The sequence below is a fragment of the Rhizophagus irregularis genome, chromosome 21 (assembly GCF_026210795.1).
Source record: "Rhizophagus irregularis chromosome 21, complete sequence".
NCBI lineage: Eukaryota > Fungi > Glomeromycota > Glomeromycetes > Glomerales > Glomeraceae > Rhizophagus > Rhizophagus irregularis.
In genome coordinates, this window is record NC_089449.1 from 922,194 (window position 1) to 945,359 (window position 23,166).

At 25.5% G+C, this 23,166-nt stretch overlaps 7 protein-coding genes across 8 annotated transcripts; all 7 read right to left on the bottom strand.

The window, feature by feature from the left end:
- Positions 1-720: 720 nt before the first annotated feature.
- On the bottom strand, positions 721-2,328 carry OCT59_013636 (uncharacterized protein). Of its 2 annotated transcripts, XM_025314675.2 has the most exons (4): positions 1,706-2,328; positions 1,432-1,621; positions 1,119-1,366; positions 723-954 (listed from the first exon to the last, which is right to left on the bottom strand). In XM_025314675.2, the coding sequence occupies exons 1-4, from the start codon at positions 2,291-2,293 to the stop codon at positions 919-921; spliced, it is 1,062 nt and encodes a 353-aa protein (XP_025184694.1). In that variant the 5' UTR covers positions 2,294-2,328; the 3' UTR covers positions 723-918. The 2 variants fall into 2 exon arrangements, with proteins under 2 accessions (XP_066001767.1, XP_025184694.1); XM_066141647.1 differs by having other exon boundaries at positions 721-954; positions 1,119-1,621.
- Positions 2,329-2,766: 438 nt separating this feature from the next.
- Positions 2,767-4,068, bottom strand: OCT59_013637 (uncharacterized protein; the record flags this gene model as incomplete). Its single annotated transcript, XM_025314674.2, has 4 exons — positions 2,767-2,799; positions 2,873-3,099; positions 3,180-3,381; positions 3,481-4,068. The coding sequence occupies 4 exons, from the start codon at positions 4,066-4,068 to the stop codon at positions 2,767-2,769; spliced, it is 1,050 nt and encodes a 349-aa protein (XP_025184693.2).
- A 1,342-nt stretch (positions 4,069-5,410) lies between these two features.
- Positions 5,411-6,369, bottom strand: OCT59_013638 (uncharacterized protein; the record flags this gene model as incomplete). Its single annotated transcript, XM_025330101.2, has 4 exons — positions 5,411-5,449; positions 5,523-5,788; positions 5,858-6,065; positions 6,139-6,369. The coding sequence occupies 4 exons, from the start codon at positions 6,367-6,369 to the stop codon at positions 5,411-5,413; spliced, it is 744 nt and encodes a 247-aa protein (XP_025184692.2).
- A 214-nt stretch (positions 6,370-6,583) lies between these two features.
- OCT59_013639 (uncharacterized protein) lies at positions 6,584-7,890 on the bottom strand (the record flags this gene model as incomplete). The annotated part of the gene is made up of 4 exons (XM_066141648.1): positions 6,584-6,622; positions 6,693-6,955; positions 7,019-7,226; positions 7,312-7,890. The coding sequence occupies 4 exons, from the start codon at positions 7,888-7,890 to the stop codon at positions 6,584-6,586; spliced, it is 1,089 nt and encodes a 362-aa protein (XP_066001768.1).
- A 5,225-nt stretch (positions 7,891-13,115) lies between these two features.
- On the bottom strand, positions 13,116-14,361 carry OCT59_013640 (uncharacterized protein; the record flags this gene model as incomplete). Its single annotated transcript, XM_066141649.1, has 4 exons — positions 13,116-13,142; positions 13,212-13,444; positions 13,513-13,705; positions 13,783-14,361. 4 exons carry the CDS (start codon positions 14,359-14,361, stop codon positions 13,116-13,118), a joined length of 1,032 nt encoding a protein of 343 aa, XP_066001769.1.
- A 2,385-nt stretch (positions 14,362-16,746) lies between these two features.
- Positions 16,747-18,133, bottom strand: OCT59_013641 (uncharacterized protein; the record flags this gene model as incomplete). Its single annotated transcript, XM_025324735.2, has 4 exons — positions 16,747-16,887; positions 16,956-17,221; positions 17,292-17,484; positions 17,558-18,133. 4 exons carry the CDS (start codon positions 18,131-18,133, stop codon positions 16,858-16,860), a joined length of 1,065 nt encoding a protein of 354 aa, XP_025184690.1. The 3' UTR covers positions 16,747-16,857.
- Positions 18,134-19,478: 1,345 nt separating this feature from the next.
- On the bottom strand, positions 19,479-20,784 carry OCT59_013642 (uncharacterized protein; the record flags this gene model as incomplete). Its single annotated transcript, XM_025330100.2, has 4 exons — positions 19,479-19,517; positions 19,586-19,833; positions 19,898-20,114; positions 20,179-20,784. 4 exons carry the CDS (start codon positions 20,782-20,784, stop codon positions 19,479-19,481), a joined length of 1,110 nt encoding a protein of 369 aa, XP_025184689.1.
- Between the last annotated feature and the right edge of the window lie 2,382 nt (positions 20,785-23,166).

The following is a 23,166-nucleotide window of genomic DNA, read 5'->3' on the forward strand; positions in this document are numbered from 1 at the left end:
TACAAGAATAAGATACTAAAGATGTTTTATAATATGAGTTTTTACAAAAGAAAAAAATCGCTCTTATTTATAATAATGAAATCATTATCATAATCATTCGCCGATCAACGCAGACAAGACAATATTAAATCAAGGAGACGTGTTACATACATACATGTGTATCACATAAAATAATTCGGGGGATTTTTTATATATTATTTTAGTTTAGTCAATATCTAATTTGAGATTTTTTCATTTAGCCGAAATTTATATATATCACAATAGCATTATCTTTGTTCTTTTGATTGATATTATCTTCGTTGTAATTATCATGCTAAATTAAGAATTTTAAAACTAATCTATAAATACTTCATTCTTTTGAAAGAACAAATACTACAGACTTACACGTAAATTAATAAGAACTTACAAAAAATAATAAGTATTCAACATCTCGATCCGGTTCACGGTCTGTACAGGACTCTTTATTTCCTAAAAATAAACAATAAAATATTCAAATATGAAAATATAGTCAGAACTCGACATAACGAACCCTCCGGTTCACTGAAAAAAATCGCTATATCGAAATTTATAAGTTCAATATAACGAATTTTATATGTTTATATATAAAAATCGCTTTATCGTGAAATTCATTATATCGACTGTATATATGAAGCTCACTGTTCACGACATTGCAACTTGATCGGTTAGTTAATTTTATCGACAGAAGTCATATAGTTCTTTTTATGTTGTTAATTTATTATAATTTATTCAATTCGATATTAATATATTCAATGATTAACAGAACAAGCGTACTAGAATAAATTTTTATAGATTATATACTAAATAATTTTCAATGAAATTTATCAATTCACCCTACGTAAAATAAATTCGTGTCCACCCTGTAAACTAGAGAGATTTTTCCATGCGGTCCAATTCAATTCAAATTTTAACTTCGTGAATAAGTTCGATACACCACTAAAAAAGAAAGATTAAAAAAATATTAATACTCATCATTTCGATTATTTTATATAATAAAGCGGAAATTCAAGTCTCTTATTTGACTCTCTTAAAGCAATATTCTAATGAGTGTACCTAAACATTAAACTTCAATAAAGATAAAATTAAATAAAGTTACTTACTTCATCATTTCCTCCTAATCTTTCATTATGACAAACTACCTCTTGAAAAGCATCGTTTCCAATAGTAAATTGAATATCATGACTACGTAAAAATTCAACTTGATCATCTTGAATATTACCATTGTTATCACATTTCTTAATACTAAGGTTAATAATATCATTTGAATTTAAATATCCTTGATGATTTTCTAATTTACTGTGCTTGACGTACCACATATTAACATTATAATTAGATTTTATACAAAATACTAAAATAATAAATATTAGTTATCAAAGTAAATAAATAAGATAAACAAAAATATTAGTTTATTACCTTCCGTGTGATTAGTTGATGGAGATTTATTACAAATATAATAATAACCACCCCAGTAATATATTCCAAGAAAAACATTGGATTTTGCGTGTTGTAGGGTTATTGGAGTATCAGTACAAGTTGCTATTTCTTTACTAAATTGAATCTTCCACCAAGAATCTGGATCAGGTTCTAAGCTTTGTACAGAAATCTAAATTGTTTAAAATATTAAATTTACATATATTAAAATTTATTAAAAAAACAATTTTTTGAAGCGTGCAAAATAAAAATATACCAGTTGATTTTTGCTACCAGTCTCGTAATTTAAACCTTCAAATGTACCTAAATATTTTCCTGTAGCGACATGTTTTAACGCTACAATAGATCCATTTCTAATTAAATTTGATTCTTCTAAAACAATATTTTCAAATTCTCTGACTAATTCGTTGATAGAATTTATATTTTTCATTCTCTTATAAAATTCATTTGAAATATAATCAAAATGATTGCTCGGAAGTGATTTATAAAGGTATTTCTTTTGTTCTTCAATATCATTAATTTCTCCATTATAACATAATTTACGAAAAGTTGAAATGAATTTTGAAGTATCACCACCTTTTCTTTCAGGAATATATTTTAATGATAATAATTTTCTTTTATTTGTATTCTTAAATATTATAAAAGAAATATCTTCTTTAAGTGCATTACGAAGCTTTTCATAATTATCAATTCCAGTTGGTAATTTTATTATAGGATCTATTAATGACACAGCAGTATTAAAATATTCTATACCGTATCTGGCTTTCCAAAAAGAATCGTATTTTTGAATATCATTTATCCATTCGTCTGGATGAATATTTCCATCATATTTTGGAAAATCCATTTTTTTCTTCGACGAACAATAACCGCAAAAATGATAGAACAATAACCGCTAAAATCGCATTCATTTATATACCCAATTTGTAAATCTCATGCCAATTTTGGACAAATTTCATATGACAGATTAATTGTATATCAGATATGTATGTAAACGTGATTACTGTATTGGAATAAATATTTATCATATTTATCGCCACGTGACAGTCGTGACATCCCGATAACTATACATCACATCATATATCTCGTTTAGTACGTTAGTACGATAAAGATTCAAATTATGTCTAAAATGATCTATTCATCTTAGACTAAAAAAGCGTTGTTATGACTTGTAAAACATGTAACCTGATTCAATTATTAATAAATATCTCAACTTCAACAAATAATACATAAAATATTATATTATAAATAACAATTTAAAAAGTGTATTAATATCTCTAAATCAAATAAATATTTTATGTACATATACCGAAAAAAAATTTAACTTCCTCCGTGAATAAGTTCAATGCACCACTAAATGGAAAGAAAAGATTTTAAATATTTATGCGAACCTCAATTAAAACAAAAATCAAATAAAATCACTCACTTCTTCATTTCTTCCCAATCTATCACTAAGACAAACCACTTCTTGAAAAGTATAATTCCCTATAGAACAATGTATATCATGACTAGATAAAAATTCTTCTTTGTCATTAATAACTTTCGTTTTCTTAATGCTAAGATTAATGGTATCATTTGATTTTAAAGATCCATCATAATTTTCGAATTTGCTATGCCTAAATATCCAATCTTTATCATTTCCATTACAACTTACTAAAAATAATAATAATAATAAATTAACATTAATTATTTTAATTACTCTTATAGATAGATATATATATAAAGGATATTACCTTCCGTATATTTAGTACAAGGAGACCTGAGATAATAATAATTATGAGGATAATGAGTATTTCGATTAAAACTTAATCCAAGAAACATTTCAGATTTGATATGTTGTAAATTTATAGGAGTATCAGGATAAGTGGCTAATTCCTTATCAAATTTAATTTTCCATAAAGAATTTGGAACAGGTTCTGTACTTCCTACAAAAACCTATTAATATAAAATTTTTAATTAAATATTTAAATATTCCCGTCATTTTTTTTTAAAAAAAATAAAATAATAAATAAAAAAGATATTAAAATATCAAACCATTTGAGACTTGCTTCCAGTTATATAACTTAAATTTTTAATTGAACTTAAATATTTTCCTGTTGCAACATGTTTTAATGCTACAATAGATTCATTCCTAATTAAATTTGATTCTTCAAAAACAATATCTTCAAATCTTTTAACTAATTCATTTATTGAATCTACATCTTTCATTTTTTTATAAAATTCATTTGAAATATAATCAAAATGATTATTAGGAAGTGTTTTATAAAGATATTTTTTTTGTTCTTCTATATCATCAATTTCTGCATTATAACATAATTTACGAAATGTTGAAACGAATTTTGAAGTATCACCACCATTTCTTTCAAGGTTATATTTTAATGATTGTAATTTTCTTTTATTTGTATTCTTAAATATTGTAAAAGAAATATCTTCTTTAAGCGCATTACGAAGTTCTTCTCCGGTAAAAATATCATCTGGAAGTTTAATAGTAGCATCCACTAATGATATGGCAATATCCAAATATCCTAAACCATATTTAGCCCTCCAATAATAATCAAATTTTTGAATATTACATATCCATTCGTCTGGGTGAATATTTCCCTCATATCTTGGAAGATCCATTTTCTTTTTTTTTTTAAAAAAAAAACAAATATGATTATTCTTTTAAAGAAAAATAAATATTGTACTTTATTTATATATATTAAAAAATTTTTATAAACTACGGCAAAATCGGCAAAAATATTATTTTCTATTTTGTTTTATAAATTACAAATAATAAATTTTTTTTTTTTACGAATTTTTTTAAAAAAAATAAAAATAAATAAAAAAATAAATAAGTGTACAAGTGTAAGTGACCTTCATGTATATGCCAAATATATAAAAGTCACAATTAAACCCAACATGATGATCGGATTCTACATATTAATTTAGTTTAGTGGCTTAAATAGGTTTAAACATTTACGAGTTAATAAAAAAAAACAATGCTGCGCCTTCAATAACAGCAAAAATAGAGATGTTATTGTCAACAAATAAAAAATAAATATGCTTATCAATTGTAAACTTCATAATAATTTATTTAAGTCTCTGGTTCCTCAAATGATAGAATAGGAAACAAGCAATTTTCAAAATGAGAGTCAAAATCATGGATATTTTAATAATAACTGTGCCACAATAAAGTCAGCTTTATTTACTTTATTTGGGAGATTTTCCCGTGAATGCTTGGTGAGTGATAATAAAAATACAATGGTGAAATTTATACTAAATTCCAAAAAATAAATTTGGTCTTGAGTTTTTTTTAAAAAAAAAATTTATAATTACTTATTGTCATTTCATAAAAAAAACTAAATTTTTGGGTTTCGCAAACATTCGTAATTTCTGCGTCATTCGATATTCGATGATAGACTATTAAATATGAATTTACCATAAAGATTCTTCTTTTATTATATATAAATAAACGAATAAAAGATAATTAACTATATAGAAATAATTCTTTTTTTATAATAAACATATATTAATTTTTTCGTGTAAATAAGACTATATTGATACTGTATTAAGCTTCGATTTCCCTTCAAGACGTGAAGGTTGCTCATAATTGGTTATAAATGGGAAGTGAGCTATAAGATTTTTTTTCTTTGAAAGTTGTGAACTAATTATTTAAGTTTGAATGCTATTATGAGTTCGGCTCCGACATAAATTATCGTGAAAATTTGCATGAAATATTTGAAGTTCACGTCATGAAATTTGTGTTAGCGTAATAAATATACTAAATGAAAAGTTTAAAATAAATTATTCATAAATTTATTCAAAATTTGATATTATACAAATTCGATGTTCAAAGAATCCCTAATTAACTTTGTATAAATCATTCATATAACAATAATAACGATAGCGATTCTTTTATTTAATTCACTTATATAGCAAAATAAGAAAATACAAATTCGACTGATAATTGTTTTATGCCAGCTCAGAAAATTTTAACCTCGTGAATAAGTTCAATGCACCACTAAATAAACAAAAAAAAAAAGATTTAATATTTGTACTAACATAAATAAAATAAAATAAAAAAAATTGCTCACTTCATCATTTCCTCCCAATCTTTCATCATGACAAACAACCTCTTGAAAAGTATCGTTTCCAATAGCAAATTGGATATCATGACTACGTAAAAATTCAACTTGATTATCTTGAAACCTACCGTCGTTTATATTACATTTCGTAATACTAAGGTTAACAATATCATTTGACTTTAAATATCCTTGATGATCTACGACTTTACTATAGTTAAACTTCCAATTATTAAGCCAATATCCATTACGATAATCATTGGAATTATCACAACTCACTATATAAATAATAAATATTAATTTATAATTGTAAACAAACAAAATAAATAAAAATACCAGTTTATTACCTTCTGTGTGATTATTTGATGGAGATTTGCTATAACAAAAACCATAATAACCATAATCATTAATATATCCATGATTTATTCCAAGAAACATATTATTTGTTTTAACATGTTGTAGAGTTATAAAAGTATCAGTGTAAGTAGCTAACTCACTGCCAAAACTAATTTTCCATAAAGAATTTGGATCAGGCTCTGAACTTCCTACAAAAACCTAGTAATTGAATTATAAATTATATTAAAATTAATTAAAAAAATTTTTTGAAGTTGCGACATAAAAAATATACCAATTGAGACTTGCTTCCGGTCGTATAACGTAAATTCGAAATTGAACTTAAATATTTTCCTGTAGCGATATGTTTTAACGCTACAATGGATTCCTTTCTAATTAAATTTGATTCTTCTAAAACGATATCTTCAAATTCTTTAGCTAATTCGTTAATTGAATTTACATTTTTCATTCTCTTATAAAATTCATTTGAAATATAATCAAAATGATTAGTTATAGGGTTAGTCATTTTATGTCAAGCTCTAAGTATTTTAAACTAATTATGTAAATTTTTGTAAATTTTAAATAATTAATAAAATGCGTTACTATTAAAAAAAAAAAAAAAAAAAAAATTAAATCACGTTATAAAAGTATAATACTAAAATTAATTTCATATTTGTAGAAATTGCCTTTTTAAAGGATATTTAAACAACTTATAGGAAAATACATATCAGAAACGTTGCTTAGAAAATTTTTACTTCGTGAATAAGTTCAATACACCACTAAAGGGAAAGAAAAGATTTGATATTTTATACGAATCTAAATAAAATAAAATCAAATAAAATTACTTACTTCATCATTTCCTCCTAATCTTTCATTATGACAAACAACTTCTTGAAAAGTATCATTTTCAACAGTAAATTGAATATCGTGACTACGTAAAAATTCATATTGACCATTTTGAATATAATTACCATTAACATCACATACTCTCATAATATTAAGATTAATAATATCATTTGATTTTAAATATCCTTGATAATTTTTTAATTTACTATGATTAAATTTCCAATTTCCATTCCAGTAGTATCCATCATTACCACTTCTGCAGCTCACTAAAAATAATAAATATTAATATTATCTTTTTAAATATATACAAAAATATATTAATTTATTACCTTCTGTATGATTAGTTGACGGAGACTTGTAATAATCACGAATACTTCTACCGCTAATATTGTCATAATAACAATAAAGTATTCCAAGAAATGTATCGGATTTGACATGTCGCAACCTTATAGAATTATCTGTATAAGCAGCTAATTCGCCACTAAATTCAATTTTCCATAAAGAATTTGGAATAGGCTCTGAACTTCCTATAAAAACCTAATTTGTTTATTTATAACATTAATTATATACAGTAAAAATCGATTTTTTTAAAAAAAACTGATGTTACAATTATAAAACTTACTAATTGGGACCTGCTTCCGGTTATATAACATAAATTTTTAACAGAACTTAAATATTTTCCTGTGGCAACATGTTTTAAAGCTACAATAGATCCATTTCTAATTAAATTCGATTCTTCTAAAACAATTTCTTCAAATCTTTTAATTAATTCATTAATTGAATTTACATTCTTCATTTTCTCATAAAATTCATTTGAAATATAATCAAAATGATTATTTGGGAGTGATTTATAAAGAAACTTTTTTTGTTCTTCAACATCATTAATCTCAGCGTTATAACATAATTTACGAAAGTTTGAAATAAAATTTGATGTATTACCACCTTTTCTTTCAGGGTTATATTTTAATGATTGTAATATTCTTTTATTCGTATTCTTAAATACTGTAAAAGAAATATCTTCTTTAAGTGCATTACGAAGTTTTTCAATATTATCAATTCCAGTTGGTAATTTAATAGTAGAATCTACTAATGATATAACAATATCAATATTTATTAAGTTTTGTTTTATATTAAAATAAGTTTGAAGATCATTTATCCATTCGTCTGGATGAATATTTCCATTATATTTTGGGAGATCCATTTTTTTAAAATGGTCGAAAAGAATGGCGAGTTTTTTTTTGAGAATTTCGTTTATTTATATTTAGAACCTAAATCTACTGACATGTGACAATGATGTAATCAGTGTCACATTAACGTTAAAGTCATAATGTTCATATGACAGATCAATCTTATCATCAAATATTAACTATAAAAAATAAAAAAAAAAAGTTTTAAAGTTGCAATATAAAAAACTATAACGGTCTTCCATTTGCATGACATAAATTTTTAAATGAACTTGAACTAATGTTAAAATAAATGACATAGAATTAAAAAAGAATTATCTTTATAATAATCTTTTTGATTGTAAGTTTGAAGGTCGTTATATTTTGAAAATCTTTTTTTTAAGGCAGATGGAAAATTTTTATAGGTAATCGATCACATCAATTTTGCCTAATACGGCTAAATTTACTTCAATTTTTTTATGTGTTATATAACTTCGTGGACTTTCCCACATCACCATAAAAAAGCTCGGGCACGTGATTATAGTGAAATATATATGTTCTGGTTTGGAATTTGGGTTATGTTTAGGAGATATTATTGGTTGAATATCACGTGGCTGAGCTTTATTATCACCCCTATAAAAATTTTATCCGTTGTTTCTGTAAAAACTCCGTGCCTTTAACGGAAAATGTAAATAATTCGATAAATTCCATGATATAAGGTTATTAATTCCAGAAATATGAGCCTTTTACGGAAAAAAAGATGGAACATTAGAAATCTATTATTAGTCATAACTATAAGCTATTATTTCATTATTATCAATCATTATAAAAGATATTGGTGTAACTATAAACACAATATGATTAAAAAAAATGTGTAACTATCTATGTATGAGTAATAATGAAAAATATAGAAAGATCATATAAAATCAATATGAGTCATATTTATTAATTTTTTGTAAGATTTTTTGTTTTCTTTTTTTGGTAAAAAAAAAAAATTGACATTATATGAATTTTTATTATTATTTCTAAATTAAGCTACATTCTTGTGATATCAATGCATAATTATTAAAAGATGGAATATCAATAAAGATGATGCAATATTATTCATGCATGCAAAGACAGTTTTTTTTTTTATTTAAAGACCTGCAATTTGCAATTTACTTTTTCCAATTTACTTTTCCAATTTACTTTTTCTTCAAACCAATATCAATATTTTTTTGCAATTTATTTTTCAAATCCAATATTTTTTACAATTTATTTTTCAATTTACCAAAATTATTTTTTTGCACAATATTTTTTGTAATTTATTTTTTTTTTTGTGATTCATTTTTTTGAAAATCCAACATTTTTTGCAATTTTTGGAAAATTAATATCTATACCTTGGATATCATTATTGCTTCTTCTTCATACTTTTTTGGTCTAAGAAACTGGGCTGGATTTAAAGAAAAAGGTGTGTATTTTTTATTTTGCAAACTTAGGGGGCTTAGGACTTTAGGCATCAGTGGTATCCTGAAGGACCATGACAGTAGGGACCATATATTAGGTAGCATGGTATTATCTTTCTGTAACAGTGGTATCCTGAAGGACCATGACAGTAGGGACCACTTAGGTAGCATGGTATCATTTTGTGACAGTAAGAACCACTTGGATAGATTGGTATAATTTCTTTCTTTCTGAGGTGTCCTAAGTTTGACTTAAGTTTGTAGTTGGTAAAGGTCTGTTGGTTCTAATATGAAGAATCAGCTATGTACCTTCCTTTATCCTAAATAAAATGTTCACACTACTAACTAATATCTTATATTCTTAGGTGTCATACATCATGTGATGTAATATAACTATTACACCAATTATTAACCATCGAATTGCGAAAATTAATCAAAATTTTGAATCAAATTGCATTACAAGGATTATCAAACTACATGTATTAAGCGTTTATTTTTTAATAAATTATAATAGAATATTAATTATCAATTAAGTTGAATATTGGATAAACACGTATTTTTGTTTGTATTTTTAAAATTAATTTACTCATAGTAATAAATGGATTCACAAATATAAGAGCTCGCAGTAGCGTTTCATATTTAAAATGCCACATACAAAATCAGAAATGATAATATTTTCAATCTTGGTTAAAGAAATAATATTCGAAAGTATGAAAATTATAGGAATTTCAATAATTGATGTGTAGTATACTATAAGTAATTATTATATTTGACTATAATTTCATAAATACAATCGATATTAAATTATATTAAACTATATTTGCTGATATTGATTAGCTAATTAAATTATTAATCGCATTAGTAAGTATATAATTTCTATTAATATCACTTTCATATTTTGATGGAAATTGCCTTTTTAGAACAACTTAAAGGTAAAACATTTATCAGAAACGTTGCTTAGAAAATTTTAACTTCGTGAATAAGTTCAAAACCATTTTCTCCTATTCTTGATTATGACGAACAACTTCTTAAAAAGTATCGTTTTCAATAGTAAATTGAATATCATGACTACGTAAAAATTCACCTTTTCTTAATACTAAGATTAATAATATCATCAGACTTTAATGATTTTCTAATTTACTATCCAACCTCTCCATCAATTAACATTTTTGTAACTCACTAAAAAACTAACTAATATACAAAAATATATTTAATTTTATATTACCTTTTGTATGAATAGTTGACGGAAAATTGTAATTTGTAATAATCACGAATATATATACTGTCAATATTGTCATAATGATAATAAAATATTAATTTACATTCTTCATTTTCTCAATAAAATTCATTTGGAATATAATCAAAATGATTACTCAGGAGTGATTTATAAATTTATTTCGAGGTGAAAAGATTCTTCACGTCCACTTGATTCGCATATGTAACATCTTATTATCACTACATGCTATCTTTTTCCGAAAATTTTAATAATTTAATGCAAAATGTTCCCTCTTTTGATCTTTATATGTGGTAAATTAAGAAGCTGCAAATTATATAAAAGGGTAAAGGATTAGTTAGTAAATCCTTTATTCGACTTGTACAAGTAAGTGAAACTTTCTGTGAAATATTGTAGTAAATTAAATATTTGGGTCCTGTTAAATAATGAGCTTAGTTACCTCCAACTCTTAAATAACAGGCCAGTTCATAACCGTTTGATCAACATTTTTGCGCAAATATACAACGAAAAAATTTTTCATCAGATCAATTCAGCAGTTATATTTTTTATAGAGTTTATGTAATTTCTATAAATTATATTTACTATGTAAAGTTTATACAGATATAAAATTATTATATATGATATATAGTCAAATCAATATTTACGCAAATATTTTATGTAAAGCTATGCAGAGATAGAATTATTTAAAAATAAATTGATGTAGTTAAATAATAATTATATAAATATATAATTTAATCCATATTATATATAAAATTTCTATATACTGTAAATTTGTGTAAGTTTAAGAATATTAATAAAATTTGTATTAACCAAAATATATTTTATAATAAAATTACTTTACAATCATGAATACAGTATAAATAATATGAAATCACATAACTACAAATCTTTTTAATCTAAATAAAAGATTCAAAACGAAAAGATCCATCAAAATTAAAATCAAATAAGAAGGAATAAAAAATTAAAAATTTTAATTGCTACAGGCATAAAATACTTTACAATTATACGAAAGGAGAATTTATCCTAGACTCCAGGTTATTACCCTAGACCCATGTATAAAAAGTATCTGACACGTGATAGTTCGATTTATAAATTCCTCCCATATTATCAAGTCATGTCATAATAACATATTAGTAATAAGATCAATCTTGTAAGTTACTAATTTTTTATTAAATTGAGAATCTGGATCAGGCTTTAGATTTCCTATAAAAACCCAAGTTTTCTCAAAAAATAACCAAAAAAAATTTCCAGCTGCGTAACGTAAATTTTTGACGTGTTATAATGCTAAAATAATGACATAGAAGAATAAAGAAATATATTTTGTAAATCACTTCCGAATAATCATTTTAGTTATATCTCAAGTGAATTTTATGAGAAAATGAAGAGTGTAAACTTAATTAGTAAATTAATCAAAAAATTCGAAGAAATTATTTTAGGAAATTCAAATTTAATTAAAATAATCTATTGTTAGAAAGATTATCACTATTTTTCAGAACTGTTCTACTGTAACAGTGTAACTGCAATAAAATAAAATATGATTCGTTACCACCTTTTTTTTGGGAATATATTTCAATGTTTGCAACATTTTTGTATTCTTGAAGAAATATATTCTTTAATTGCTTGTAATTATCAATTCCCGATTGAAAGTTTGATGGTGAAGCTCACTAATAATGTAGGATTATTTATATTTGTCAATTTGTGATTAATATTAAAATAAAAATCATTCATCTATTCGTATCTTCATCATAATTTGGAAGATCCATTTTTTTATCTAAATAGGAAAATTCGTTCAAAAAATAAAAAAAAACGAGTTTTTATAATTGATATAAAAATTGTCATCAATTTTGCCTAATACGAAATTTACTTCGAACGACTCGCTTATAAAAAAGGATGATCTTCATTAGGCAACTATTGTAGAGCAAACGTTTGATATTTTTGAATTATGTTTTGATCAAATTATGAGAATGATAGATAAAACTCAACGTCCAAACTATCAGAAAACCCAACAAATGCAAGTTCTAGAAAAATCAGAAACGAGATGATTTCAATTTAAAATCAAGTAGTGCCAAAAATCAAAATATTACGGCACTATTACACCACACCGTCACAGTGTACTAGTGTCGAATCGAATTGAATTATACTACATTATGATTTATGATTTATGACAGTTTACGATAATTTGATGTGGATTAAGAATGATATATAACGTGTAATATGATATTTTATTATATATAATAAATATTGTTTAAATGCAATATAAGAGCGCTACGCTATATATGTAAAATACATAAAAAAGTCAGAAATAATATTCTCAACTTTAGCCTAGAGAAATAATAATGTGAATATCAATAATTGATGCGTAGTCTACTATAAGTAATTATAATTGACTATAATTTCATAAGTAAACGTAAACTTGTATATTAATAGTGAACCATGTATCGCAGATAATGTTATCTTAAAATTTTGTCATAATTAAACATTAAATTTTCGATCTTAACGTACTTTCATATTTGTGAAAATTGCCTTTTAAAGATATATATTATTCATTTGAACAACTTAAAGGCAAAATATGTATCGGAAACGTTGCTTAGAAACGAATTAGTTCAATGCACCACTAAAAGGAAAGTAAAGATTTAATATTTTATACGAACCCAATAAAGATAAAACAAATAAAATTACATACTTCATCATTCCCTCCTAATCTTTCATTATGACAAGCAACTTCTTGAAAAGAATCGTTTCCAATAGTAAATTGAATATCATGGCTACGTAAAAATTCAACTCGACCATCTTGAGTACGATAAATACTAAGATTAATAGTATCATTTGATTTTAAATATCCTTGATGATTTTTTAATTTACTATGATTAAATTTCCAATTTCTAGTAAAATAACCTTCGTTGCCACGACAGCCCACTAAAAAAATAATATTAATATCTGATATTATCTCAGTTTACAATAAAAATATATTTTAAATTTATTACCTTCTGTATAATTATTTAACGGAGATTTGCAATAATCATATCCATAGCTATTATAAACACAATATATTCCCAGAAATCTCTCAGATTTAACATGTTGTAGCATCATAGAATTATCTGTATAAGTGGCTAATTCATCATCGAATATTGCTTTCCATAAAGAATTTGGAACAGGCTCTGGGCTTCCCGCAAAAACCTTTATATCATATTAGAATTATATAAAATCGATTAAAAAAAAAAAAAATTTTGAAGTTACAATTATAAAACACATACTAATTGAAACTTGCTTCCAGTTGTATAACATAAATTTTTAATAGAACTTAAATATTTCCCTGTTGCAACATGTTTTAAAGCTACAATAGATCCCTTTCTAATTAAATTTGATTCTTCTAAAACAAGTTCTTCAAATCTTTTAATTAGCTCATCAATTGAATTTAAATTCTTCATTTTCTCAAAAAATTCGTTTGAAACATAATCAAAATAGTCATTCGGGAGCGATTTATATAGATATTTCTTTTGTTCTTCTACATCATTAATCTCGGCGTTATAACATAATTTACGAAAGGTTAAAATAAAATTTGATGTATCACCACCCTTTCTTTCAGGATTATATTTTAATGATTGTAACTTTCTTTTATTCGTGTTCTTAAAAATTGTAAAGGAAATATCTTCTTTAAGTGCATTACGAAGTTTTTCAATATTATTAATTCCAGTTGGAAGTTTAATAGTGGAATCTACTAAGGATATTATAGCAAAATTAATAAAACCATTTTGTTTTATACTAAAATAAGCTTGAATATCATTTATCCATTCGTCCGGATGAATATTTCCATTATATTTTTGGAGGTCCATTTTTTTTTAATGGTGAATTAAGCGAATCTCACTTATTTATATAGAAATCTTTACACCAATATTTCTTAATTCGTCAAATTTATCATTTTCATGTGACAATGATGTAATAATATGATCGGTTACATTATATTAGTCTACTTCAGCCAACCAAAATTTGCGATTAAAGTTCAATTTTGAGCAGATGATTGATTGATCGTGATAAACTATTAACCAACCAATTAGTTAGTGTTTTGTTGTTTTTGTTTATTTCCGTCAGTATGTTTTATCTACTCGATCAAAACGACCTACGTTTTTGGTGGTTCACGTTGAACGGTCAGTTGATCATTCTACAGTTAAAATTTATTGGTCATAATTTTCAGTGTAACCGATCAAAAATCACGATCAATAAATTCTGAAGTAGACTATTATTAAATTAACCCATTTTATCACGTTGGTTCGTTCCATAATCATAATAACATATTATAATGAGATCTAATCTTGTAAGTTACTAATTAAATTGAATTTTTCTATTTTGATTTTCCATAAATAATACCAAGTTTGCTCAAAAAACAACCAAAAAATTTTATATAAATTATACTACTTTCTTCCGGTTGCGTAAATTTTTGACGTGTTATAATACTAAAATAAATGATATAGATGAACAAAACAACCATTGAATCATTGAATATCAACTCCCTATAGTATCTCAAGTGAATTTTATGGGAAATGAAGAGTAGTGTATAAATTAAATCTAATTAGAAATGAATCTCTTGTAGCATTAGAAGGTTAAAATAAAACATAATGCGTTACCACCTTTTTTTTTATATTCTTAAAGAAATATCTTTAATTATTCATAATCACCAATTCTCGGTTAGAAGTTTTGATGGTAGAATCTACTAATGATGTAACATTATTTACATTTATTAATTTGTAATCGTCTATTCGTCCAAATGAGTATTTCAATTTTGTCCATTATGGCAAATTTACTCCAATTTTTGTATGTGACAGGAGATATCATTCTGAAAAATCTGGTAGCCGGATCTTAATCCTCCACCAAACATAATAAAAGAATTGTTACACACATGATCCGGATGATTATTTGATTATTTTCGGTAATTATAAACTTTTTATTGATCTGACCGATCCTTCTTATTTTTATTTTTATTTTCTAAAAAATTGTTGACGTGTCATATGACTCATATCAACTACAAAATAAGGTTTGTAAAGGATTAATAATAATTTTTATTCTCTCTATTACATCTCAAGACTAAAGAATTAAATAATAAGCCAAAATATCATCTATGGTTAAAAAATATTCGCCCAAATTATAAATTATTGGAAAATGATATTAGAGTACTAAAAAATCGCCAAACTACAAAGAACTTGGAGAGATTTGAATAAAGATGGTCATCGGTCCTACAGGTCCTACTCGGTCCCAGGACTTGTAGGACCGGACCGCGGTCTTTCATTTTTTCTTGGCGCAGTAGGACCGGTCCTGAGACTGACCTGGTCTTTGTATCGGTCTTTATATATAATTTATTAAATGCATATTGAAACTTCTAGAAAAGACTGTCTCCCTGCCTCCAAGGAAAAAAAGAAAATTAACGTTAATAAAGTATAATAAATCCGTCTTTATACATGTTATTTGCTTATAATATACGTCTGGAATGGTTCCTATAAATTTATACAATTAATGTTCATTTATAAAGGAAGACTGTTCCTAGTAAAGTAATAGAAAAATTTTTTATTTGAAAAAAGAAAAAAGACTGATCGGTCTTAAAAAGACTGCAGTCCTTAAAAAGACCGTCGGTCTTATTGTACGTGTTACAGGATCGAAAGACCGCGGTCCTACATCAAGACGGACCGGTCCGTCTTTTTAAGGTGCAGGACCGCGAGACCGTGGTCTTTAGGACCGATGACCATCTTTAGATTTGAACCATAATACAATGTATTGGGAATATTATTGTGGCATGTTTAATGGTATTTGTAAAGTATCAAAATAATTTAAGAACAAAATCTACCAACAATTATAATATTGACAAATAAAATACGCAATCTATTAGCAAAAGAGAAAGTAAAATATAGTACCTTGGTAGTTTATTATAATAAATTAAAAATGCATAAAATAAGTTTTTTTTTTAAACATTTATTTTGCCGATGATACATACAAATTGTTTTGCGATCGAAATATCCGTATCATGTGCACAGGTCATGTGCAACCCAGAAACAAATCCAGGCTACTATTTTTTTCATGGTCACATGCTTATAAATATAATACAAGTGTTTGCTGATATTAAATTTTATATTGCAGATAATGTTATATTTTTTTGATCTAACCAAACATTAAATTTCACTGTTAAACGTACTTTTTGTTAACTAATAAATTATTAATCGCATCCGTAAGTATATAATCTCAAAATTTTAAATTTTATTAATATTATCAGTTCATATTTGTAGAAATTGCCTTTTTTGAATAATTTAAAGATAAATATGTATCGGAAGCGTTGCTTAGAAAATTTAACTTTCATGAATAAGTTCAATACACCACTAAATGGAAAGAAAAGATTTAATATTTATACGAAACTAAATAAAATAAATCAAACAAAATCACTTACTTCATCATTTCCTCCTAATCTTTCATTATGACAAACAACTTCTTGAAAAGCATCGTTCCCAATAGTAAATTGAATATCATGACTACGTAAAACTTCAACTTGTCCGTGGCGAATAGTATAACTACGGTTATCATAGGATTTCTTAATATTAAGATTAATAATATCATTTGATTTTAAATATCCTTGATGATTTTTTAATTTACTAAATTTACTATGATTAAATTTCCAATTTCTAGTAAAATAACGATCGTTACCGTAACAGCTCACTAAAAAAAATAATATTAATATCTGGTATTATCTTAATTTACAAATAAAAACATATTTTAAATTTATTACCTTCCGTATAATTATTTAACGGAGATTTGCAATAATCATATCCATAGCCAGTGTTAACACAATACATACCAAGAAATATCTCAGATTTAACATGTTGTAGCACGATAGAATTATCTGTATAAGCAGCTAATTCGTCACCAAATTCAATTTTCCATAAAGAATTTGGAATAGGCTCTGAGCTTCCTACAAAAACCTTTAAATTATGTTAAAATTATATTAAAATCGATTAAAGAAATTTTTTTGAAGTTGCGATGTAAAAATTATACCAATTGTTTCCGACTTCCAGTTGTATAACATAAATTTTTAGTGGAACTTAAATATTTTCCTGTTGCAACATGTTTTAAAGCTACAATAGATCCATCTCTAATTAAATTCGATTCTTCTAAAACAAGTTCTTCAAATCTTTTAATTAATTCATCAATTGAATTTACATTCTTCATTTTCTCAAAAAATTCGTTTGAAACATACTTAAAATAGTTATCCGGAAGCGAATTATAAAGATATCTCGTTTGTTCTTTTACATCATTAATCTCGGCGTTATAACATAATTTACAAAAAGTTGAAATAAAATATGAAGTATCACCACCTTTTCTTTCAGGATTATATTTTAACGATTGTAATTTTCTTTTATTTGTATTCTTAAATATTGTAAAGAAAATATTTTCTTTAAGTGCATTACGAAGTTTTTCAATATTATCAATTCCAGTTGGAAGTTTAATAATGGAATCTACTAAGGATATAGCAAAATTAACATTTATCTTTTGTTTTATACTAAAATAAGCTTGAAGATCGTTTATCCATTCGTCTGGATGAATATTTCCATTATATTTTTGGAGTTCCATTTTTTTTTTAAAATGGTCAAAAGAATGCAATTTAAGGAATCTCACTTATTTATATATTTTTTTCATGTGACAATGATGTAACAATATGATCGGTGTTACATTATTATGAAGCGCCGTACTACCCGGGATTTTTGATCAGTACGGCGCTTCATACATAAATAAATAACATACATTATATTATTAAATTAACCCACTTTGTCTCCAATAATCGCATTCTCACCGACAGACGTTTCGCCGACAGGGTTATTTTGCAGATAAATGTTTCGCCGACAATAATACATCTCGACAATTAGAGTTGGGTTAGCAAGTTAGGTAAGGAAATTAGGGTTAAGGTTAGGGTTAGGATAATATTAGGATAAGATTTCAAAACTGTCAGTGAAATGATTGTTGGTGAAATGAACTAGTTCCCACTTTTTTTCAGAATTACATCTCAATGTTTGCAACATTTTTGTATATATCTCCTTTTAAGTGCACATAATCATCAACTCCCGTTTGGAAGTTTTATTAATTAGCATCATTTATATTTGTAAGTTGTATTTAATACTAAAATAGAAAAATCGTTCATCTATTCGTCTTAATGAGTATTTCCAACTATTTTGGAGGATCCATTGATTTTAACTAGTAAATGGTAAGTTCGCTCAGAAAAAAACCGAATTTTTTACAAGTAATCGATATTAAAACTGTTATATCAATTTTACCTGTTATGACAAATTTATTTATAGCTACTGTACGTGACAGGGTTGAATACTGGCTGAATTAAAATCAAGTTCGGCAGTGTAAAATAACTAGTATTACGCCAATTACACCACCATATTTCGAATTGCCGAATTGTTAAATTGTAAAATCAAATTGCTTTACGACAATTCGATGGTGTACTAATTCATTTCGACATGGCTATTTGGATCAAGAATGGTATAATGTAAAACGCGTCATAAATTTTATTACATATAATAAATATTGCTTGAATACAGTAAAAGTCTTGCGGGCGCTACATATGTAAAATACATATAAAAGTCAGAAATGACATTCTCAACTTTAGCCTAGAGAAATAATATTTTTGAGAATATCAATAACTGACGCGTATTCACTATAAGTAATTATATTGACTATAATTTCATAAGTAATATATTATAATAAATATAAATAATATTGAACTATGTATTGCGGACAATGTTGTCTTGAATTTTTTGTTATAATTAAACATTAAATTTTCGGTCTTAACGTACTTTGTTATATAATGTCGAAATTCATTATCAATTTCATATTTGTGGAAAGTGCCTTTTTTAAAAGATATGTACTATCCATTTGAACAACTTAAAGGCAAAATATGTATCGGAAACGTTGCTTAGAAAATTTTAACTTCGTGAATAAGTTCAATACACCACTAAAGGGAAAGAAAAGATTTAATACTCATATGAATCTAAATAAATAAAATCAAATAAAATTACTTACTTCATCATTTCCTCCTAATCTTTCATTATGACAAACAACTTCTTGGAAAACATCGTTCCCAATAGTAAATTGAATATCATGACTACGTAAAAATTCAACTTCATTGTTAGCATAAATTTTCTTAATATTAAGATTAATAATATCATTTGATTTTAAAAACCCTTGATGATTTTCTAATTTACTATGATTAAACATCCAATCTCCGTTCCAATATCTATGACTGTGATCAGTGTTATTATAACAACTCACTAAAAATAACAAATATTAATATTAACTAATAAATAAAAGTAAAAGTATATTTTAATTTATTACCTTCTGTATAATTGGTTGACGGAGATTTGGAATATTCTCCAATATAGTAACGACTGGTATTGTCATAATAATAATAATATATTCCAAGAAATTTATGAGACAAGACATGTTGTAACTTTATAGAATTATTCGCATAAGTAGCCAATTCATTACCAAATTCAATTTTCCATAAAGAATTTGGAACTGGCTCTGAACTTCCTACAAAAAGCTTTATATCCTATTAAAATTATATTAAAATCGATTAAAGAAATTTTTTTGAAGTTGCGATGTAAAAATTATACCAATTGTTTCCGACTTCCAGTTGTATAACATAAATTTTTAATGGAACTTAAATATTTTCCTGTTGCAACATGTTTTAAAGCTACAACAGATCCATTTCTAATTAAATTCGATTCTTCTAAAACAATTTCTTCAAATCTTTTAACTAATTCATTAATCGAATTTACATTCTTCATTTTCTCAAAAAATTCATTTGAAACATAGTAATTGAAATGATTATTAGGAAGTGATTTATAAAGAAATTTTTTTTGTTCTTCTATATCATTAATCTCAGCGTTATAACATAATTTACGAAAAGTTGAAATAAAATTTGAAGTATCACCACCTTTTCTTTCAGGATTATATTTTAATGATTGTAATTTTCTTTTATTTGTATTCTTAAATACCGTAAAGGTAATATCTTCTTTAAGTGCATTACGAAGTTTTTCAATATTATCAATTCCAGTTGGAAGTTTAATGGTGGAATCTACTAAGGATATAACAATATTTATATTAACAGCATTTATATTTATCAAGTCTTGTAAGTTTTGTTTTATATTAAAATAAGTTTGAAGATCGCTTATCCATTCGTCTGGATGAATATTTCCATTATATTTTTGAGGGTCCATTTTTTTAAACGGTCAAAAGAAAGCAATTTAGGGGATCTCACTTATTTATATAGAAATTGTTATACCAACATTTCTTAATTCGTCAAATTCTACCATTTTTTCATGTGACAATGATGTAACAAATATATAATCGGTGTTACATTATAATTAAGTTTATCTCGTTGATTTGGAGATTTCCCATAATCATAATATCATATAAAAATCTTGTAATGAGATCAATCTTGTAAGTTACTAATTCTTTAAACTTTCCATAAAGAATCTAGATCTTTTAGATTCCTTATAAAACCCAAGTTTGCTCAAAAAATAACAAAAAAAAAAATTTGGAGTTGCAGTATATAAATTATACCACTTGAGACAGTTGCATAACAAATTTTTAACGTGATGTAATGCTGAAATAAATGATATAGAAGAATAAAAGAAAATCACTTCCGAATAATCATTTTGATTACTTTATATCTCAAGTGTATTTTATGGAAAAATGAAGAATGTAAATTCAATTGGTGAATTAATCAAAAGAGTCAGAAAAAATTATTTTAGGAGATTCGAATTTAATTAGAAATGGATCTCTTGTAGGATTAGAAAGTTTAAAATAAAATATGATGCGTTACCGCCTTTTTTCCAGGATTATATTTAAATGTTTATAAACATTTTTGTAATCTTAAAGAAATACCTTCTTTAATTGCAATCATCAATTCCGTCCCGGTTGGAAGTTTGATGGCGGAACCTACCAATTATGTAGCATTATTTATATTTATTAAGTTGTATTTAATATTAAAAATACATCTACCAAATTCGTCTGCATGAGTATTTCCACCATATTTTGGAAGATCATCCTTTTTTTTTAACCGAGTTCGTTCAAAAAAATGCGAGTTTTTATAAGTAATTGGTGTAAATTTATCATCAATTTTACTTAATATGGTAAATTCAATTTTTTTAAAACTACTGTACGATTACAGGAAGTTGAATTAAATTCAAGTGGTGCCATATTACGGTGGTGTAAAATAATTATTACACCAATTACACCACCATAATGTCATGGTCACATACCGTCGGTACATTCGGTAAAGTTTAGAATAAGATAAAAACTATATTATTAGATTCGGAACACTGGTCCGAGCACAGTGGTGTAGTTTTTATTTTATTCGAATCTTATCGAGTTTCTCTCGACATGAAGTAAAAATGATGAGTGTCCCGTATATTATGAAATCAGCTGTAATACTAAATCAATTGTTAATTTTTAAAATCAAATCGCACAGCATTGGTGACATTACATTATGACAATTCATTTCGACATATTATATATAATAAATATTGCTTAAATACATTGCAGAAACTTAATTTCCTTAATATGCAGTAACTGCGTATTTACAATATTCTCACTATGTAGTTACTATTACACTATGTAGTTACTGTATGACTACGATGCAGTTACAATACAGTTACTGCATATTAAGGAAAACAGGTTTCTGTAATGTACAATAAAGGGCTCGCACTCAGTATTTTAAAAAAAGAATAGAAAATATGCAAACTAATACAAAACATAAGACGCGAACATCCCTTATATCTTTTATAAAAAAACACATCCTACGATAAATCTCGTTACAATTAAAAAATTTTGGTATAAAAAAATTCATTATAATGCGATTCATTTTATATATATAGTAATTTATACAGTTTATTTCGTTTGTAAAATATATATAAAGTTAGAAATGATATTCTCAACTTTAGAGAAATAATATTTTTGAGAGTATCAATAATTGACGCGTGGTCTACTATAATTAATTGGTGATCCGCGAGTTAAGTAGCGAAAACGATAATAAAATTCGACGGAAATTTATTAATTAAAAGCCGCATTTCCGATGTGGAGTTGTTCATGAATTTCTCTAGCCAAATGTTTAAATAACGCCATTTTGCTTTAATGAAATGGTTTTCCACAGTTTTCCCACCAATCTCATGCAAAAAAACCATAATGTGACGTTCGAAAAAAGTCCAATTTCTAAGAGATCTGAGATTCGAAAGACAAAAACTAGTTTTATCATACCATATCACTTGTATAATGAGTGCGAAAAAGTCTTGAATTTGTCAGGTTAGAAGTTATTACAGCATAGTTTACTAATAAAATATATCAAAAATAAAGCAAATATGCATGAAAGTTTAGTGAAATATAAAAAAATTTCCATAATTTGTACTTTTAAACCCTTAGTTTATCTAATAACATAGTAAATGCCGCGTGCTTCCAAGGTAAACTTCGTCAAAAAAAAGTTTTACGCTTGGTAGCTTTGAAAAATAAAAGTGAGACATTTACTTTATTGTTTGTGCTATTTTTAGTAAACTATGCTTATAGTTTTTGTTACATCAGAAATCATTAAAGTCAGCGTATTA